The sequence below is a fragment of the Seriola lalandi genome, unplaced genomic scaffold, assembly GCF_002814215.2.
Source record: "Seriola lalandi dorsalis isolate HSWRI2012SDOR001 ecotype SW California unplaced genomic scaffold, Sedor1 jcf7180002054476, whole genome shotgun sequence".
Taxonomy (NCBI): domain Eukaryota; kingdom Metazoa; phylum Chordata; class Actinopteri; order Carangiformes; family Carangidae; genus Seriola; species Seriola lalandi.
The window spans coordinates 3,203,704-3,225,539 of NW_019525029.1; the positions used below are offsets into that span (position 1 = coordinate 3,203,704).

Here is a 21,836-nt window from a genome sequence, read left to right on the forward strand (position 1 = left end):
AGCCCTGCTGCCGCAGGCTCTCTATATAATTTCATTTGGTTGGTCAGCAATAAACTAACACTATGCATGTGGTTTATTCAGATTTATAGTCAGTACAGTACAGTACACAAGGTAGTTATGGACTTGACTAAATCAGATACACGTTAATAACAATAAACCAACATTATGAACTATGTAACTAAAATGACCTAAAATCAGTATTTAAAATATTAAGTATAGTTTAAACGTTCTGAGCTCAGCTGCATAAGTAACATTCACAATGTGTTTTTACACTGTGCACACCACTAACTACTACTTCACCACTGACTCGGGAATCAGGACAAGGACTAGAGGCCTGGACAGTTTGTTTCTCTCCATTATTTATGACACATCGCTCCCATGAGATGAAACAACATGGTTCAAAACATTTTTCTAAGCATCTTGATTTCCTCCCTGACACGATCCAACAAAACCTGCAGTTTATGATCCTTGAACCTGTAGATTATAACCACACAGTTTTAAGAAGAGTGCGTCACAGGCTATTTGATATTTTTTCATAAGCATTGGTTGATTTTTGTTTTTTTCAACATCATCCTTGTAGTTTCCTCCACATTTCTTTCAGCTTTTTAAGATCCTTACCCCTGCACATTGCACTTGCACCATCACATACCCTGACGTATGTGACAAATGAAAACGGATAGATTTGTAAGCACATTTGCATTGTAAATGGAGAAATTTCATTTGAACACTACATGCAAATGATGATGTCAAGAAAGTCTCACGTTTCTTTGTGGCAAGTCTTGATGCAGTGAAAGGGATCAAGAGTACGGCAAGTGGTTGGCATGGCAACCGGAGTCAGGTGTGCTTGCACGTGCGTGTTGTATGTGCACACTCTGTTATTCATATGTACAGACAATCAGTCATCTATTAGCAAAAATCAGGTGGATGAAAGTAAAGCTGCGCATGCGTGCGAGGATATGCGTAGGCTCTATTTGATAAGAAATCGGTGTTTCTTAACATTGGACGCACAAAAGTGTCATCAGCCTGTTTGTCTTTACATGTGGAGAAAAAAAGCCTTAATTGCACGAGTTTAATGGCGCAACAGCTCAGTGAAGCTGGAGGAAATGAGCGCAGATCGTGTGCAGATATGCGCCAAACCCCTCCAGATAAGAAGGCGTTTAATGTGCTCGTGCGCTCGTGAGGGTTTCGCATGGGGGAGGGGACCCCTGCGCATCACTGAGAGTGTGTGTGGATGGCGTGGGCTTCTCTCCTCCAAACCGCACACCATCATCACTCGGTCCACAGCGACAGCCTCGTACGCATCACCATCCTCCTCCTCATCCTCATCCTCATCCTCACCATCTCCCAGGCTGAGGGGGGATCACACACATCGCAGGAATTAAGGTGAGATAAAATTCAATGATTAGCTGTTAGTGGTTGATGGCATCTTGTAGCGGTGGTTATATATGTATATATATTTGTATGAAGACATCATGAGGAAGACACGATGGGCGTGTTCTCCAGCCGTTTGCTTCACACAGCAATTAAAATCGATTTTGTGAATCGAGACTCGGGCCTGTAATCTGATCCAAGTCGTGACAAGACGCTGGCTGTGATTTCTAAGAATGAGCGGAGATGTTGGGATGCGGACGAGCAGATAATCGGCTGGTATTGGTGTCAGATTTCTATTTAAATCCGGCCGTGTTTGTAAGGCTGTATAAATTGGCCTGTGAGCGACAAGGCCTGTTTTTTTTTAACATCAGCGAAGACAACTATGACTGGACCGGACATTTCTAACCAGACTCTTGGATTCACATTTTCGCTGTGCTTGGTCCTAATTACTGCTTTATAAAAATAACAATTCAGTACAGATATTTAAACCGTGTTAAGTAGGCCTGGTAAAGCATGATATAGGCCTGTATTGAGATTTTTATTTTTTTTGGGGGGGGGGGGTGTCTTCGACTGTCGTTGATGATGGATGATCTTCAGGTGTCCAGAATATTCATCGCAACACTTGACTGATAGAAATCTCCCACTGCTTTTAATAGGACTGCGTGCATGTGATGTGATAGCTTATCTGCTCTGCTTGGCCTTGCAAGGAGGTGGTAAACTGATGCTGATTGATTTTTTTTTGAACGAGGGAGGAAAATAAATAAATAAATAAATGAATAAGGAAAAGGCTTTCTGACTGTGACCAGGGAGCAGTAATTTCCATCCTCCTCAGATCCTCAGGCCTTCCTCTTCTCTCCACTGATAGGGCTGTTGTGTTGCAGGCTGCATGGGGCTGTAGGAGTGTACTGTCAACTTGACAAGGAGAAAGGGAAGAGATGGAAAAGTGGGATTTAAGCCTTTTGTTTGTGTCTGACCGGTCTTTAGCTTCACTTCACAGGATGTGTGTGAGGGAGACAACCAATGCATGTTTAAGGTTGTGATTCGGGTGGGAGCAGTAGGTGCAATGAGCTGTAGCTTCAGCCTACACATCCCCAGCGATTGTTGCATTGTTTACTACTGCACAGTTCTGCAGGGGGAAGTAGCCATTTTTTAGTTGTCTGTTTTAACATAATTTTCTTTTGTTTCAAATTATTTCTAAATCTAAATTCTCATCTAAGGGGATGTATGGCGTCTCTGTAATGTGTATTGATGACCTAAAACACTTTATTGATTTACTGTGATTGATATTTGAAATTATTCCTGCACAGACTGATGATTTCACTTCAGCATTCAGTTTTTTTTTTAAATGAATATGGAATTGGAGCTTCGCTTTCTAGATTGTGCAAACACTATCTCTCTCTCTCACACACACACACACACGCACACACGCACACACACACACACACACACACACACACACACACACACACACTGCATGTGCAGGCGATTTCAGTTATTCTAGCTTTTTTTTTCCCCACTGAACATATTTTGACACGTCACGGCAGGAGCATCACAAGTGTAAATAACAAAATGAATGATAGCTGATTTTCATTTAGCCATTTCCATTTTGTTTCAGGTTCCTGCTGTTGTTTATATTGGCTCACACTGTTATGGCTTACTGAGACATGAGCCATTGTTAATGTTATTTGTAACACCTGTGCCCCATCAGGCAAAATGAGTGACAACACCTGTGTAGGTAGAACATGTGGGTGCGAGGACTTTAAAATAAAACAGCTCTATTGTTTTCTTGTTTGCTCATGACCCCATATGCTCATATTATTTCATACCAGCTTGTGTTTTGTAAGGGATCGTGATTACAGCCCTGGTCTGAGACATTATTAGGTTAGAGTCCTACAGTTTAGCCTGGCTGGCCAGGCCTGGTGGGGTTCCTTTGATCTGTGCCAGTAAATCTGCTTGTGGTTCTGCGGCCTTATGACCAGAGATGATGTCTGAGTGAAATTTAACAGAGACAAATGAGCTAAGTGTTTGCATCGAGCAGGATACAGATGGTGGCATAATTCTCCTGTATATCCTCGTGTATCTACAGTTGAAACGATTTTGATTTACGGAAATGTATACAGTTAAACATTCAAGTGATTTTTATTAAGCATAGGTTCCCAATGTTCTCTGAATCCTGTCTGGTTCCTATGTGAGGATTTGCAGTTTTTCTCTGATTTGACAATTTGTAGATCAAATAAAAAATCAATTAGTTGAGAAAATAATTGATCATGAATACCAAGTATTTGTCTCAATTTTGGGAAGAGTTTTGTTGTTCTGTAATTGTCCATGGTAGGTTTTTTAAACTGAGTCTAATACCGTACAGCCTAAATATATTTATATTTCACTGGTTTTAGTCCAAGAATATTAAATAAAGGAACATACAATGAAGGGTTTTAGTATTTCTCCATTAGAATTATATATGTTTTATATGTGGAGAACGCTTTGAAGCAGCATTGAGACCATCATGTAGGGCAATGCAATTTACAGAAAATGAACATTGACAGTTAAATGCAGGAAGAAAATAATAAAACCCCGGCTCTGGCATTGTATATAGATATACCACATACCTGGGAAACATTTAAAGCTGTGTCAGGCCTGTTATTAACTGTCAGACAGTGGTCAAAGTGAGCGTCGCAGAGATGTCTCACATTCTCTGTTGTTCTGCTGCACTACAAATTCAAAGTGACATGTTGTTTTATTTCATGGTTGACCCCCAGGTACACGGCGTCTTAACACAGAGACATATGGATGTGGGTATCCACCAATGATCTTTGAACGAGTCAGCTCCTTAGAAAGGTTTTTTAGGGATAAGTATTTTTCAAAAAGAGATGTGATACTGCAGCAAACAGGTAAAATGGGCATCAGTTTTGTAGCTTCTTAATTTCAAGCCTCATTTGTTTTAGCGCAGTGTCTCTAAATCAGCACTTGATCTGTTTTTCGATGAAGGAATGTTAACAGCTTTATTTGATTAATCCAAGAAGTGAACTTTGTGTTTTCTTCAATGTTGTTAATGTATTATTTTCAAACCTGACATTTAATGGCGCTAGAAGGTTGAAGACTTTACATTTTAGTGGAGGAATTTGTGAGCAGTTGTTAAAAAACAAAATAAAGAGATGTTAACATGGACGATTGGATGACCACATAAACAGCAAATACCCTCCACTGATGTTCTTTTATTCCAAACTACAGTCTGATCCTCTGCATCATTATCTCAGTCGCATTAGATTTGAGTCATGCTGATGTACTGGAGCTCTTCGACACGAACTGAGGCATTTAAGGCATTTCTGCACCAAGAAACACCCATTAAAAATCAGTCTCACTGTTCAAGGCTTGATGTCTCGCCCTGCAATTACTGCTCGGGTCCATCTGTGACTCAGTAGAGACCGCATGCTGGGCAGATATGGAAATGCAACAGGTGTAGTCAGGAAACACATCGTTAAAGTCTGGTTAAAAAGAATGATCAGTTCAAAGAGAAAGATGTGTTTGGACAGTAATAGGTCCCACCCCTCCACATGTACAAGACACCCAGCTGTGCTGTAATATTTTGGGTTTGTTTGTGGAGTCACTGTGGCTGCCCTCAGTGGATATTGTGCTGTTATTTTGTGCGATAATTTGTTGTTACTTTTGAAGCTCCCACAAAATGTCTCCCTTTTATGACAGTTGACCCTTTTCATGAGAACCTCCACATGCCTGAAATACGACTAATTTAGCTTTCCACTCTCTCTCCAGGCATAAGAAGAGCCTGTTGTCAGTCAAGTGAACTGGGAGTCAACTCTTGGAATCTGTGAGGTGTATCCTGAACAAACTGCGTCAGCACGTTCAGGTGGCCTCCTTACACAACGTTCGACCGCATTTGCGTCTTCTGAACCTCCTTTTAAAATGGAGGACGGCTACCAAAACCGGACCGCCTTCATAAAAGGTGCCAAAGACATTGCCAAAGAAGTCAAGCGGCAGGCCAGCAAGAAGGTCGGCCGTTCAGTGGATCGGGTGAGCGATGAGTACAGCAAGCGCTCCTACAGTCGTTTTGAAGAGGATGATGATGATGATTACCCGATGCAGGGAAGCCAGGATGGCGGTTACTACCGTGGAGACAGCCAGGCTGCCAACGACGATGAGGGTGGCCACAGTGACTCCACGGAGGGTCACGATGAGGATGATGAGATCTATGAGGGCGAATATCAAGGAATCCCCAGGGCTGATTCAGGAAAAGGTAGCCTGGCCGGAGGGCCGGGCTCTGTGGGGGCGGGCGCTCAGCAGTTTAAAGATATTGGGGTGTCCGAGGCCGAGAGGAGGAAGGACCAGGAGGAGCTGGCTCAACAGTACGAGACCATTTTACAAGAATGTGGTCACGGGAAGTTCCAGTGGACCCTGTACTTTGTTCTGGGTCTGGCTCTCATGGCAGATGGTGTTGAGATCTTTGTGGTTGGCTTTGTCCTCCCCAGCGCTGAGAAGGATATGTGCCTGTCTGAACCTAACAAAAGCATGCTGGGTAAGACTCTTTTACAACATTCACCAAATAATAATAATCACAAAAACGGATGTTTTGCGTTCACATTTTAGTAATAGTCGCATTTTCTTTGCTCTCTCCTCAGGTCTGATTGTATATTTTGGGATGATGGTTGGGGCCTTCCTCTGGGGGGCTCTGGCTGACCGGATAGGCCGCCGCCAGTCTCTTCTGATCTCTCTCTCCATCAACAGTGTTTTCTCCTTCTTCTCCTCCTTTGTTCAGGGCTACAGCACCTTTCTGTTTTGCCGGCTCCTCTCAGGTGTTGGGTAGGTTTTTTTCAATCTGGGCCACTTACTCTGACATTGGATATGTTTAAGTTTACAGGGAGTAATGTTTTATAGAATAATAGAATAATAGAATGATCTAGCAAGTCTAAGGGAAACACAAAAGGTCAAACTCAAACAAATCAGATTACTGATTTAGAAAACCATATGAATGTAATTACATAAATATTACACTGCAGGAATGAAGATTTGTATAGAAATGACCAATTTTCCTAAGTAAAGGAAACACACATAACATAAAAATTAGTAACCAGGAATCACAGAAATGTTTTATTTTAATATGTATCACAAAATCAATATACTTACCTTCCAAAATATGTCATCTTTTGCTGTTATACACCAGACTGCACCATTTTCAGTTTAATAACAGAAGGATGGGGATTATTAATTATAGATGTATTTCGCTGTTATCCACTCAATTTTAACACTCCAGGTTTTATGGCATCAGAGTCTTTACATTATTAAAACAGCAGCTTCTCTGGTTTAGTGAAGTGGCAAATTGAGATGCTGAAATCATTTCCATTTGTGCTAAAATCAATCACTTTACCGCTGAGGCTGTATGAGTTAGCTTTGCACCATGCTGATGAAGTAATACAAGTGTAGAGGGATCGAAAATAACAATAAAGCTTTGTTGACCAAACAAAACAAGCCACTGCAGTAAATAAAAGGCTGGATATTCAAGCTATGGTGCCTCCTCTAAACAGTTCAGGTGCTGTAGTTTTAGCTCAGATTGGTATAAAATTTTGTCTGTCATATCTTTCATACTGTTATTCAAAGTAAACAAAAGCCTGGCCAGGTGTATCAGTACTTTAAAAAGGTATACATGGTGTCTCAGGGCATTAAATGTAAAATATATAAACGTACTTCTTTTTTGTGAAGTACAAACATGCTGAACTCTGTGTGCATCTCTGGATCTCCAGCTCTGGGCTCAGTGGGTTTCTGATCTTTGCAGGATCGGTGGCTCAATTCCCATCGTGTTTTCCTACTATTCTGAATTCCTGGCCCAAGAAAAGCGCGGTGAGCACCTCAGTTGGCTCTGCATGTTCTGGATGATTGGAGGAATATACGCATCTGCTATGGCCTGGGCCATTATCCCACATTACGGTGAGTACAGTAGCATATCCCTGAAATGATAAGGTTATGGTTCGCGACTTCTTCACTGTCCAAGATGGCTGATCATCCCTTTTTTTTTTTATTTACACTCGCATCATTATTTTAATATTTTGGGGACTGCACTAACTGGCTAAAAAAGGCCACTTTCATACTGTGTCTGTCCATGAACTATAAGGCTATAGCCAGTTAGCTTAGCTTAGCTCGAAGACTCGAAACAGGGGAGAACTGCTAGCCTGGCTCTGTCCACAGGTAATATAATCCACCCACTAGACAAAGTTTAAAATAACATGTTATATCTGTTTTTTTATGTATTGGAGTGGTGTCAATCTTACAATAAGATTAATAAGCGTATTTCAGTGTCAGATTATTCATTGAGATTTTGATATATTTTTGAGCTTTGGTTTTGGCAACAGGTGAATTTGTTGGTGATACATTGAAGGTTCAATCTCATTTGCTGCTATCATCTGCCCAGAGACACAGCACTGATGCTGACCTCTGACCTCTGACTTCCAACTTCCCTGGAGGGAAGAAATAAGAACATGGCTCATACTATGTCTCATCAAATTAAATGTATACCAGAATGATTGTCTGACCTTATCTATTATTGACCCAAGTTGACTCACATTTATAGAGTGAAAGTACAAGGTGAGAGCTCATTTCTTCATGTTGGTGTGTTTTTTGTTTTGGTCTCCCCAGGATGGAGTTTCCAGATGGGCTCGGCGTATCAGTTCCATAGCTGGCGTGTGTTTGTGCTAGTGTGCGCATTTCCCTCTGTTGCAGCCATCGCTGCCCTCAGCGCCATGCCAGAGAGCCCACGCTTCTACTTGGAGGTTAGCAGATGTGTTTGCTAAGAGTTAGTTCCTTCTTGGCAATATAAGCAGATTTTACCCATATATATATATATAAAAGAGTGTATACGAACATGGCTCCATCTTGGGTAAAACTGTTTTTTTACTTATAAATGTTAAATGGGACAAATACGTACGAATGCACTGAAAGGCTATGCGCAGTATGACCTTTACTTTTTTCTTCAAACAGAACGGCAAACATGACGAAGGCTGGATGATTCTGAAGCAAGTTCACGACACAAACATGCGAGCCAAAGGATACCCAGAGAGAGTGTTTTCTGTGAGTGGACACTCATATTGTTTTGTTCAGGTCTGCAGACACTCAGATCTCCGCAGTGTGTTTTCCTTAAAATCATTGAGCTATAGAGGACCTTCACAACAGGAAATCTAAATATAGTTCCAGCTTTATAAGCTCACATGGAATATAATAATCGGGTTCATAGAGACAGTTTCCCATTTACCTTGACACCCAAATATCCGCCTCTATAAAAAAAAAATTTTAATCCACATTTCAGTATGTTTGCATAAAATGATTGTTGTGTTATCTGTCTGGAGTTTCTTTCTCGTTGAGTAAAAGCAGCAGGAAAAGAATCTCCAGAAATCTCACAGTAGTTAGAAAATCACAACATCTGGCTGAAGTCATGCCTCTGAAGGACTTTTGTCTCTCTGATCCAAGGTCACCACAATCAAGACAGTGAAACAGATGGATGAGTTGGTGGACACTGGCACCGACACTCCAGTCTGGCAACGCTACAAACTGAAGATTATGAGTCTCTCCCAACAGGTGAGTGAAGCTGAGAGAGGGGGGGGGGGATTCTTATAGTTGAAAATATAATTTACATATATCGTTAATTTATTCTAAGAAAGCTGATAAGGGAAATGCCTCTGGGGCCTCATGTCTGTGTTAAAAGGAGATTAGTGGTTGTGCAGGCTCTTCTGAACCAAAACTGTAACCAAGTGCCTGCAGCAAAGTTTTAGAAGCATGAAATAACCCTGAGATCATTGCTTCTTTAAACCTGCGGTGTTACAATAATTATACAAGAGTATGAGGCTGAAGCCTTTTACAGCCCTTTTATAGCCTCGAGCTGTAAAAGGCCTCAGTGGAGCTGGTACCGGTGGAAAGAGACATTGTGGATGGAGGTGTATATGGTCAAGCGTAGCTAAAAGGTTTAAATCATCATCTTTTTCCTCATCAATTATTTTGTGTTCTTGACCTATGACTGATTTTGTGGGTGAATTAATCAAAATAAAATCAACAAATTATTCCAGGTATTTTCAGCCTCACGCAGATTTTCTCACATGCTTTTTGTCTTTTTACATAATGTGACTAAATTAGTGACACTGATTTTACATTTGTATTTGACTTGTATGTGTTTAAACTAGTCTGTTTAATGTGTTGCACATTGTTGCAGCACCACTGCTCCGGGTAGAAACTTTGCCAGCTTCGTGCCTGATTTTAATTTGCAGCCTACGTTCAGCCACACACAAACACACACACACACAAACACACACACACACACACACACACACACACACACACACACACACACACACCTACACCCTCCATCTTTTTTCTGAATCTGCTGCCACCTGCTTAGTGCCTACTGAGAAACATCTTGACAAAAAGAGCCGAAGCACTAAAAATGTAGTTTTATATGGAAAGAACAAAGGGTCCATGCAGAGACTCTTTTGGAAAACCAGCACGGCTACTGTCACGTTGTATTCAGGTTTTACCTTCCATTCAAGTTCTTTCTAGCTTCACAAGTTGCATGTTCCTGTTCGGAAATATCAAAGAAAGATCACATCGTCAAATAAAAGCGAGAGCATATGCAGTGTGTGTCAAAGCTGTCATCGCTGAGAGTTTAAATCTGGTCTCCCAAGTTTTCTTTCTCAAAAGCTGTGTGTACTCCTGTTCATGTGTTGCAGATGCGTAAAAACATTCTTGCCTGCTTCAGCCCCGAATATAAACGGACGACTTTCATGCTCATGGCTGTTTGGTTTACCATGTCTTTCAGGTAAACCAAAGACTCATAAAGCTTTTTTCTATGTTGTGAATCGCGTTTTCACTTTTGATCCTCATCTGATCCGTTCTTGGCTCTCACAACTTTGCAGTTACTACGGCCTGACGGTTTGGTTCCCAGACATGATCAAGTACATCCAGAAGCAGGAGTATGAATCGAAGACAAGGACCTTCACTAAGGAACGAGTGGAGCATGTCACTTTTAACTTCACTCTGGAAAACCAAGTGCATCGCCAAGGACACTACTTTAACGACAAGTAAGCGTTTTGTGAGTTGCAGTTTTTAGTCCAGGATGTAGTTGATTATTCACTGGTATCGTCCGATTTAATACCCCAGTACAGAACGTTTCACAGATATTCAATATAAAACTAAAACTGAAAAATGTCTCCCGTTCACCAGGTTCCTCAACCTGAAGATGAAATCCATGGTGTTTGAAGACTCTGTGTTTGAGGAGTGCTTCTTTGAGGACATCACCTCCACACACACCGTCTTCAGAAACTGCACCTTCATTGCAAGTTTGTTCTATAACACAGGTAAATATCAATGGAAATTCATCATTGTGTCCATTAATGATTTGCATCAGTCGACAGTCAGTATCAGGGAGTTTTAATCTGCGCTCCAACTAATGATTGATTATTGATGTTTTGTCCCAACAACATAATACAAAGTAATTCAATTTAAACCTGCATTGATTCATATTTTGACTCCTCTGGGCAACACATCAAGCGAACAACACAACGCTGACATATTAGCCTCTTATAAAGTTGATATGGCTAATGTGTTAGCAAACTGTTTACCTATTTATACACATTAGCATTCATTTGGAGTCAAGTTTCTGGCCACCCAACATATGTTGTGTCTAATATTCGCTCTGATGTTTTGCTATTTTGCTGAGAACAGCTGCCAGTTGTGGCCAGAAAATGCTCTGAACAGTAATGTTATGAGCTGTGAAACCCAAACAATGAGTTAAGAGACAACAGTCTCTAAAACACTCTGTAGAGCTGAGGCGTGATAGTCAGGTGATAAATCTCTGAGCATCTCAGTGAATAATTTGATCCACTGTTAGGACAAAAATATTGATTGATGCAGCTTGAAATGATATAACAGAGAGAAACTGCAAATCTGCTCTGAGCACACTGACTAATCATTTCAGCTGTAGTTTTAAATACACTGCAGGGAAACGGTTGGTAATTATCACTCTGCTTTTATCAAACTGCTGCTCAGAAAAAAAAACACCAATCGGTTCAGATTAAATAGGAATTTTAAATAGTTTATTAAAGCTTAAAGTAAAAGAGAAAAAAAAAGGAAAAAAACAGCAGTTCAGCAGGACTGTTACCATAGAGACGTTCTGATGCTAGTATCCCCGGGTTACGCTGCAGCAGAACTTGTTGCTGTAGCAACATAAACAAATTCAGCCCAGACTTTTTGTGTGATGGGATTCGATGTGAAACAGAGCTCATTTACATGTGATCTGTCCATGGTGTGTTATTGACAACATGTCAGATTCAGATATAATATATCTGAGAAACTAAACAAAAAAACATTTTGAATCTCAGCATCTTCACTCCAGCAGTTACTGCGGCAGTGTCTTCTCGTCCCTGAAGCCAATGATACATTCTTTTACATTTATGTCATTTGTGCATCTAAAGTTTTATGATCATTCAGCACTTTCATCCAGCACTGGCTGCCTTTAATAAAAACTGTTATTGGTTATTGGAAGCAGTTTCAGCAGTGTCATCAGAAAATCCAATCATGCAGTTTTCAGCTGCTACAGGCAGCACGGTATAAACAGAGTATAAAGTAACAGGCCCTGTAAGATGGGTGTGACCTCTCCTGACCTTTTCTGTTATTTTCCTTATATATATTTTAAGAAGTCTGGGGGAACAAAAATGATTGTATTGGATTCTGTTTTTATGTTTCATCTCCGCCTTAAAGGAAATTTGATTAAAAACAGACTGACAGAGGATTGGTTGTGTGGTGACTGTGCAGATGTCCTGACCGCTGTTGCCTGCAGAGGATTTAATTCATTCTTTCCCTGTTTTAAAAAAACTAATCATCTATGCAAGAACGTAGGTTTGCTTCATCTGAAATGAAGTCGGATGTTTTTTCAATCAAAAAAAATAAGATAAAAATGATTATTGTGCTTCCAGTATTAATTATAGTTTAACAAAAACTTGCTAATAGCAAGTAAATCTTTGTATTTTTAATGCTCCAACCCAAGTTAAATTCCACTGAACCTATTTAAAATAATTTCCTTTATCTGGAAAACATACAGAGGATGTAAAAGCATATTTTCAGCCCTGAGTGTTGTCTTGCAGGTATTCCTTCCAGGCTGACCCAACCTCTATAAATAAACCTGTGTGCTGCCAAAAAAAGCCTGCAGTAATAACTCAAAGCGATGTAAATGATTGTATTTGACACTTTTCCAACAACTCCTTTCTTCTCTCTCCCTCTCACCCCCAGAGGAAATTACACCCTCACATTTATTTATCAGTTTCTCAAAGATTCAAACGCTTTTCTGATTCTTTTAATTCACTATTACCAAGAATTAACTCTTTTGTTCTCGATCTTTTTCTCTCTCATTCATCAGATTTATTCAAATACAGGTTTTTCAACTGCAAACTGGTCAACAGCACATTTATACACAACAAGAAGGGCTGCATGCTCGACTTCAGCGACGACTTCAACAATGCGTACATGATATACTTTGTCAACTTCCTTGGCACTTTGGCGGTGTTGCCTGGCAACATCGTGTCAGCTCTATTAATGGACAAAATAGGCCGTTTAAGGATGCTGGGTAGGTAAATCTAATCACGGCAGATAATTCACTTGCGACCATAGAGGCTGTTTAACTTAATGTAATTCTCGTTCATCTCTCCGAACAGCGGGATCCAGCGTCATATCTTGTGTCAGCTGTTTCTTCCTGATGTTCGGCAACAGTGAGTCAGGGATGATCGCCCTCTTGTGTCTGTTTGGTGGCATCAGCATCGCCTCGTGGAATGCCCTGGATGTGATCACGGTGGAGCTCTACCCCTCTGATAAAAGGTAACACGAGAGCAGCTTTTGCCGCTTCTGTCAACACAGCGAGGATGTTAAACAGCAGCTCTCATCAATGTCATCAATAAACACAATAGGTGATGGTGGTAGATTGTGAAACTTGCGGGGAGTCAGTTGTGAAAATGCAATGTAAGGTTTTATTAGTTATTCCTATGTTTTCCAATCAATATATACATATATTTTTATATTTCATTTTTATTGTGTTTCTTTTCTATTTCTATTTCTGTTTTATTTTTATTTTTATTTTTTATCATATTTCATTTCTTTTTTGTGGGGAGCGGAGGATCTTCCTCCAGATGTCCAGGTGCATTTGTTTCTGTATAAACATATTACATTTTACAGATCCTTTTATTGGCTACACACTTGTTATACTGTAGCTCTGAACTTTGAGCTTTAAGTTTTGTTATTTATTCATTTTTTACCTGCTAATTTGACTCATATTTACTACAGATAACAACAGAATGTGTAGTAAAACAAATGTAGTAAAAAAAATGTTCAAACACAGTAATCTGGCACATTGAAGACAGATTAGTTCAAAGTAGTTAATCTGTGTTGTTAAAATGTTTTAATTGTGTTTATCCCTCTCTTCTTGTCTGAAGGACCACAGCATTCGGCTTCCTGAACGCTCTCTGTAAGCTGGCGGCCGTCCTGGGCATCAGCATCTTCCAGTCATTTGTCGGCATCACCAAGGCCCTTCCCATCTTATTTGCTGCTGGCGCGCTCGCTGCAGGTAGTTTCCTTGCAACGAAGTTGCCTGAGACACGAGGCCAAGTGTTGCAGTAAAGCAGATGACCAGCAGTGGGCAACAGAGTACAGCTGGAGTGTGTGTTTGACAACTAGAGCCCAAACATCCTTGAGAGCTGCAGCGCCGTCCATCACACACCAACAGAGCAGACTGCCTTCCCCATTGTAAGCCCAGAATCCTTTGAAATATGGATTGCATCTTTCAAAGTCTAAACAGAGCCACAGAGATTAACAGAAGAGCACACAGATGTAGGAGTAAACACCTGTGTCAGGATAACACAACTACTTCCATAAACACTTTATTTCAGCTGCGTTGTCGGGTATCATAAAAAAAAAAAAAAAAGATCTTTTACAGAAGTGTAATACTTAAAGGGTGATGTGGTACAAAATGGAAATGTGCCGTTAAGATAATCTGCAGTGAAAAGACAGAGAGGTCAAATGAAACAGAAAAAAAAAGCCATTTCTGGGGGAACGTGTGAAAACATTTAGTCCATGTATGTGGACAATTTTGACATATGACTGTGTTATGCTGGCTTTCAGTGCTGCTTTTTAATTTACTGTGACATTACTGGTACAATTCACTCAACATCTCCATTCAGACTGATGCTCATAGACGTGTTTGATTAATATTTTTTCTTTGAAAAGATGTCAAATTAATATCAGGGTGATCCTTTCTCCTCTAAAAGCACCCATGACCCCTTCACCACTGCCGACGACTGAAGCTAGCCCTGCTGAGCACTGTTACTTCCTACCAAATAATATGAAAACATTCCAGTGAGGCCGGATTCATTCAGAAACAGAGAGTTTTGTTCTTTATGTCCCTGCATAAATCCAGTCTATTCCTCCTCTTACAGCCTCAAAATATAGGTGAAGATGCATTTCACAGGATTCTCAGTTGTAAATGGGAATAGTCTGATCCACTTCCTCGGTGTTCAGTGTTAAAATAACATTTCTCCCTCCCTGTTGTTGAACCATACAGCTGTGGCAGTGTGACGATGTTCATGTCTGCAACACAGGAACGTCTGTGGGACGGATTTTGGTCAAGAGCTAAATGTGAGAGCAGATACAAAAGTGTAATATTTGCTAAATTAGTGGCGTGAGTGTGTTTATATGTGAGTGTGAGTGATTGCATGTGCACACGTGTGAGAAAGCGATTTATTCTGCATCATTCCATCAAATCAGTGCAGCCATGCAGACAATATGATTTCAGTCTTTTCTTTTTTTGGTATTGTATTGATCCAACAGCCGAATGTACGGAACAGCAGGCTCACATTTTTAGGCTAATTTATAAACAATGATATCAAATATAACTCATGCAGTAGCTCAGGTGTGGTGAAATGAGTCTACATTTACAGCTAATATTATATTTTAGCACCACTGCGCCAAATTACTGTAGATGCAGGATAATTTTCCATCGCACAGGCATAGCTGCATTAATTAGCCTTAATATGAAAACAAGTCACCAAACATCATCTGATTGAGTGTGAAAGTTCATTTTTTTACCTCCTTTCACTAGCTTTTTCCAAAGCTTTCAACTGTACCTCACAGTCTTCTGTCGATGAAAGCTCCTTAAAAAGCTGGTAAGTGGACTTTGAGTTAATTTTTTTTTTTTTCTTCCCCAAAGTCATTTGTTTGCTTTGTGTTTTTCTGTTCAGGCTCAAATTATACAAACTACGCTGTATACTTTCTTAAACTTGTGTTATGCCCCTGAAAAGTCATGATATCATGACTTCATTGGCTTCATAAGCACAAATCAAACTGGACCAAAAGAAGAAGGAGCAGCTGTTGAAAACAAGTCCAATTGATCAGGCAGTGAGGAACAAAGAGAAAACAGAGATCACTTGTCTAATTTCAGTTTAAGGGCTCCTGTTCAGTCATTCCTTCACTGCCTCCATTTGTACCACAAAAAGTGAAAAGTTATTCACTCTGCTCCAGCACAATACTGTTTAACGGTCCTTAATGGTACCATAAGTACTGCACAAACTGTCTGCTGTGAATTTGATATAAATTGGACACAGTCACTCTGAAATGGACGCTAACTGAGTACCATTATTTATACATATCACTACTTCGGTATCATTTCTCCAAAGGTGTACATTAATATGTGTGCTGACAATCAGTGAGTGAGTTCATGGGGGCGGCTGCTGCCCTGTAAGAGTGTGATGTTTTGACCTAAAGACGTCCTCTGGATTGTGCGTGTGTGTTCAGGATGTTAGAGGCTTTGGTGTTGTCTATTGATGAGTCCCCCACAACACAAACACACACCCATTAGATGGATAACAGATATTATCTCAGCTACAGGAGTGTGTCTGACTGCTTAAACTCTGTATGTGTGTCTGTGTGTGTGCATGTGAGAGTGTGAGTGAGCGAGAGACTTTAAAGGAATAGTTTGACATTTTGGGGAATTCCCTCATTCACTTCTGTTAGTTTAGCCTTGCATAAAGACTGGAAGCTAGTCTGGCTCTGTCCAAAGGTGAAAAGGAATAGTCGGGCCCACAACCCGCCATAAAACCACAACTTGTTATTTTTACTCTTCGGTGTTTGTACAGATAAGGAGACAAGATGTAAAATGTTAATTAGTGAGCTTTAGAGGCAGATTGTGTTACTTTTGGAGAGAGCCAGGTGAACAGTCCCCCCCCCCAGTCTTTATGCTCATCTGAGCTAACTGACTGCCACAGACCAGAGATTGGTATCATCTAACTCTCAGCAAGAAAGAAGATATTATTTCCCAAAATTTTGAACTATCCCTTTAATGTTGTCAAATCTAGATTGCAGTCAAATCTCTCCCTTGCTGTCTGTGTACAAAGTCATGTGCGTATTCCATGAAAAACTTTGTCCCGTCTTGTTCATGTTTGAGAGGCTGCTTGGATGCGTTGTTGACGTGTGTGTGTGTGTGTGTGTGTGTGTGTGTGTGTGTGTGTGTGTGTGTGTGTGTGTGTGTGTGTGTATAAGCTGACTCTAAATCGTCTGTGACATATTTTTCTACTTTTTCTGTTGCGGTGATGAATCCTTGCGATGAACACAGCTCAGTTGGGGACCACGGAAATATATTTACACTACGAGAAGAAGAAACCTAATGCAATATATGCAGTGTAGAGATGTGTTGTTCTTCATGATAGACTCGGGTGCTCTTTCGCTGAAACAATTCAGCCTTTAAGGCAAATCCCATCAAAGACAGCCAGTCTCAGAGATAACGTGCGATCTGTTCCTCTGTTTAGAAACATGGTAAAAGGATCATATCTTAAATTAAGACGACTTTACCCCCTAATCCTTCTGTATTCAACCGATCGTGACGCATGTTTGTATCGTATTGTCTGACTTCTTGGACGTCCTGTATGCCAGCTATTTTTGTCTAAAGCAAGAACTTGTGTTTTCATTGTTGTATGATGACATAGATTTGTTGCTTGCAGTGATTGTTCTTAATCAAAGTGGGGTTAAAATTGGTGAAACTTGAGTATGTGTTCTGAAAGTAAGTTAGTGGTGACTGTGCTCCCTGTTTACCTTAGACCCAGGTTACTCATACATATATATATATTATATATATATGCGCCTAGAATTTCTGAGGAGGATGCTTGTAATTGTGCAATTCATCTTGTCGCAGAGATACAAGATAGCATGGCTGGAAAAGGGCAATACACTTAAGTGTAGGGGGCCGAAAATGTGCATAAAATTATGAACGAAAACCCGTTTGTCCATGTGAGTCCGTTTAAAAGGGGGAAGTGTAAGCAATAAAGTGGAGGCTTTCCCCATTACTGAGGAAACAGGAAGGTTAAACTCAAAAGGACCATGGTTTATAAACTCATCAAGAGTGCCACATGTCAAATTGAAGCTCCTGTCCAAAATGTTTACTCTTTAATGTTACTATGTGTAGAATTTTGATTCTATATATATATACATATATAAATGTATAAACTATCAAAAGTGTCACTGGTTTGAGTTTTATCTATAATGGTGGCAGTGATAGATGTGGTCAAAATAAAGCGAACACCAGCCTGAAGACTTCCCCTACTGATGACGGTCTGATAAAGGGATGGAGGACTTTTTATGGCATGGTTTTATGGTCTCCTCATCTCTAAAGAGCACACGGATCAGTCCTGAATGAATCCTGACAAAAGGACCGACCCATGCCAGAAAACAACTCCTTCATCTGCAAAGAACTGCAAGAAACCTTCACTGTAGTTTGGACTGAAGGAGTTTCTGTTTTTGTTTTCTTTAGTTTGACTCTGACCTGTTTATTAAATGATAAAAGTTCTACTCTAAGTGTGAGTTCAATTCAAAAATCAATGTGTACTGTGTGTAGAAACTAGATGTTTGTATGTGCAAGTATGGAATTTGTGGAACAAAAGATCAAGGAAAACAATTCCAAAAAAAAAAAAAGTTCAATATGACACAAAAATCTATCGTGTGTTGTCTTTGTGTTTTGTAAATGAAGACTGAAAATCTTGGTAAATTCAGTATTTATTACTTCTGGATATTGAGAATATTTTAGTGATGCTGAAAAGGTGCTGTATTTATTTTATGTGAGAGTTGTTCATTATGCTGGGATTTGCACTTTTGTGCCATTTATCCAATTCTATGAAGAAAAATGATAATGGAAATAAAACTTGAAGAAAGGAAAGAAAAATGTCATTGTTTGCATTATAGAGATCGGTTTCGTTTGAATTCACAGCTTCATACTTTAAATGTTAATGGCTGTACTTGGCAACAGGTAAATGTACACACACATACTGACTGAAAAGGCCACGCAGCTTCACAATTGAATGCAGTCGATGTTTCAGCGGTCTTGTGATAATTAATGGAAATGTCCATGGGTTCAGAAAAATATAATCCGTTTTCATTTTCCCCTTAGGATCTCGGGGTCATGGGACTGGCCTGTCAGAAGCATAGAGAGCCTCCTGTTCTTTAGTTTTTATTGCCATGTCAACAGTGGCTCTCTGTTATTCTATTTCTAGAGCTGACTAATTCTGTTCTCAACCTTTTTTTTTTCCTCCTCATGTACCGTCACAGTCCTAATCAGATGAGCTGAAGAACGCTGTTATCACACCACCACGATGAACCTGGAATCATTGATGTTTAAGGTTTGGTCTCTTTTCCTTTTACAGTGCGACTGCCAGAGCACTTGTTTCAACTCCATTACTTTCAGCTATTTTAGCCCACTTGCCAGCTAGTTTTCCCCATGTACACTGAAATGCAATACGTGGTGTTCGGGTGCATCTTTGATGATAACGATACAATATATCAGATCTGACAACTTAAAGCTTATAAGTGTCTTATATTGCTCCTAAACACCAATATGTGAAGATATTTAACCATATCAAAATTCTATTTAAATAGCTGGGCTCCACAATCTTGCCACATGTCTGGACTCACTATAGTGCACCCTCTCAACATACCCTGCTGTTCTGTATCAGTATTGCAGGGTGTCTGTGTGGGCTACAGGCACAGCAGCCACAAGGGGGACTTTTTGGGCTGAACTGTGTCTCACACACTGCATCATACTAATAAAGTATGAAAATGACTTGAATGTCACTTTGTATATGTACAGAAGAAGTCACAAAAGTGCAGTAGGGAGGCACTGCAGATGCTGGCACACTTTTATACAGAAATTGTTTATTTCAGTACATTTGTGAGATCTTGATACATTTCCAACTCTTAAAGTTACTTAAAGAAATCCACAAGTTTATATAAAAAGGATCTACAGAACAACAAAAACTTTAGGCCATCAGCTGATCACATGATGGGGTAACAAGCATAGAGTGCGATTCCACACTGGTTGCGTCTGTTTCGAGCCATCTTGATGTAGCCTTCATCTCCGTAGTTTACACCCCAACTACAATCAAAGCACATTCAATAATTAAAAACTCCCCCCTCAATAACCAGGTCAAGGAAAGTGAATATAAAATTCACACTGAACAACACTTTTCAGACCAACCTGTTTTTGACCAGCCAGTAGTCATGTCCTCTCTCATTGCCGTATCCCACGGCCAGCACTCCGTGGTTCACGTCACGACTGCATCTGTGGTCGATGTACACACCTGTTGGGCCACAGACAGAAAGCAAAACTCAGCTCAAGTTGAAACCAGACTTAGATCACGGGACAAAAACTCACTTCCTCACACCTAACCAAGATTAAAAACTTATTTTAAGAAATAACCACTCACCATGACGGTAGAAGACAAAGTTTGGCCTGGAAGCATCGACTGCAACAGAGATGGGGCCGATGGTAGCCAAGGCCACTTTTAATTCAAATTCATTTCCCTCTGGTAACAAGCCAAAGCTGGAGCAGTTAGCAGCCCGATACTGTGGGTTATACTTGCAGTGACCAGGCTGCAAAGAAAGTCATGTGCAGGGGAATTACTGCATGTTTTGACAAAGGCTCATCTAAAAAGCTTTAACTGCAGTATCGGAAATTTTAAACATGCACTGGTTGACCATTTGACTCACTTTGCCAGTATAAGGGTAGGCTGCATTAGAATCAATGCCTTTGTTTTTAATAATATACTCGAAAGCATTTGTCATGAAGCCGCCGTTGCACCCGTGGTTGCCGTATTTTGTGGAGCAGTCCACCAGATTTTGAGGACTGAGGGACATCAGGACACCAGTAGATTTCTTGAGTTGCCCCTCAAGAGCTCCAACTGCACTGAAGGCCCAGCAAGAGCCACAAGAACCCTAGAAATTACCAGAAGTTTGTCATGAATGAATTGTAGGCCAAACCTTCTAACCCGTCACTACACAAGACCAGTCCAGATGTTCTGTGTTAACTTGTACAGACACTTTAGGATATAACTCACTGGGACCTCACCTGCATTTTGACTTCAGTGACCAGGCCTTTATCCCTCCAATCCAGTGATGCTGGTAGAGAAGTATTGACCCTGATGGACTTGGAAGGACTCCTCTCCAGGTCAGAGGGCACGACGGTGCCCGTCAGCATGCCTGTAATCTCCTGAGTGGTCTACAAAAAAAAAACAACAACATGGTTATATGGAGGCACACAGTAGTTTGATGAAACAAAAATAAAAGTAAGTAACCAGTTGTCACCAGGTCTCCCAGGTGGTTCATTGCTAGTTCGTATGTATGTAAACCCAGCGATGCCTCCAGGTTATGGACATTAATAATTTCCAGGTTTTCTTCCCATATCCGCCTGCGACCCAACTCCTCAATCTGGAATACAGATCATTAAAGAAATGTCAAACAGTTAATATATCCACCACAAAAAACAGTATTTACACTGTGCGTGACAAAGAAAATGGATAATGTTAGGGTTTCTAGTTATGCAAATAAAAAAAGTTTTCCTCCAGACAAAAGACATTGTGTTTAGTCACTAGTGTAGATATAATTGAACAGGATATTACACCTGAACCTAATAATTTAATCCAAAACTATAAACATAGACCTAACAAATAGACACCCTCTAGACAAAACAATATTATTAAAGTGACTTGGTTGACAGAGATTCAAGACATTTACCTGATGTGAATACACTTTTTTATGCATTTTCTTCCATAGCTCCCAGTGTCGATCGAGCTGTGAACTGGTAACGGCCGCTGCAAAGCCACACAAAATGGTGAAAAGCAGGCTCTGTAACATAGCTGTGTCTGGAAAAGGAAGAACTAGTCATTCAACCAGAGTCAGTGAAAACAAATGTTTTATAACAGACTGCAGGCCTCATGGTTCAAGCCTTGATTGCGCAGCTGCAGGAGACTCGGACACCTCCAGGTGATGACAATTAACATTTAGACGCAGTGGAAATAAAACTGGTCCAGAATCAGTAGATTAGTAAAGGTTATGCTGGAGGTATTTAAACATGAACAACAATTAGAGAGGGGATGTATTTTATTTTGTTTTGGCAAAAA

At 40.3% G+C, this 21,836-nt stretch overlaps 2 protein-coding genes across 2 annotated transcripts; one reads left to right on the top strand and one right to left on the bottom strand.

The window, feature by feature from the left end:
* Positions 1-1,118: 1,118 nt before the first annotated feature.
* Positions 1,119-18,607, top strand: LOC111659327 (synaptic vesicle glycoprotein 2A-like). Its single transcript, XM_023412259.2, has 13 exons — positions 1,119-1,383; positions 5,140-5,899; positions 6,003-6,183; positions 7,154-7,305; positions 8,011-8,144; positions 8,353-8,442; positions 8,839-8,946; positions 10,089-10,177; positions 10,275-10,439; positions 10,582-10,715; positions 12,773-12,979; positions 13,068-13,227; positions 13,839-18,607. Exons 2-13 carry the CDS (start codon positions 5,290-5,292, stop codon positions 14,020-14,022), a joined length of 2,214 nt encoding a protein of 737 aa, XP_023268027.1. The 5' UTR covers positions 1,119-1,383; positions 5,140-5,289; the 3' UTR covers positions 14,023-18,607.
* A 936-nt stretch (positions 18,608-19,543) lies between these two features.
* LOC111659220 (cathepsin S-like) lies at positions 19,544-21,609 on the bottom strand. The gene is made up of 7 exons (XM_023412078.2): positions 21,451-21,609; positions 21,022-21,144; positions 20,786-20,935; positions 20,428-20,652; positions 20,145-20,310; positions 19,916-20,018; positions 19,544-19,813 (listed from the first exon to the last, which is right to left on the bottom strand). Exons 1-7 carry the CDS (start codon positions 21,568-21,570, stop codon positions 19,714-19,716), a joined length of 987 nt encoding a protein of 328 aa, XP_023267846.1. The 5' UTR covers positions 21,571-21,609; the 3' UTR covers positions 19,544-19,713.
* Between the last annotated feature and the right edge of the window lie 227 nt (positions 21,610-21,836).

Coding starts and splice junctions, on each gene's coding strand:
- LOC111659220 (XM_023412078.2), bottom strand. CDS start 21,570: ATGTTACAGAGCCTGCTTTTCACCATTTTGTGTGGCTTTGCAGCGGCC. Junction 20,653..20,785: donor TCACTGAAGTCAAAATGCAG/GTGAGGTCCCAG, acceptor GGTAATTTCTAG/GGTTCTTGTGGCTCTTGCTG. Junction 20,019..20,144: donor CTTTGTCTTCTACCGTCATG/GTGAGTGGTTAT, acceptor GTGGCCCAACAG/GTGTGTACATCGACCACAGA.
- LOC111659327 (XM_023412259.2), top strand. CDS start 5,290: ATGGAGGACGGCTACCAAAACCGGACCGCCTTCATAAAAGGTGCCAAA. Junction 8,145..8,352: donor GCCCACGCTTCTACTTGGAG/GTTAGCAGATGT, acceptor TTCTTCAAACAG/AACGGCAAACATGACGAAGG. Junction 10,716..12,772: donor AAGTTTGTTCTATAACACAG/GTAAATATCAAT, acceptor CTCATTCATCAG/ATTTATTCAAATACAGGTTT.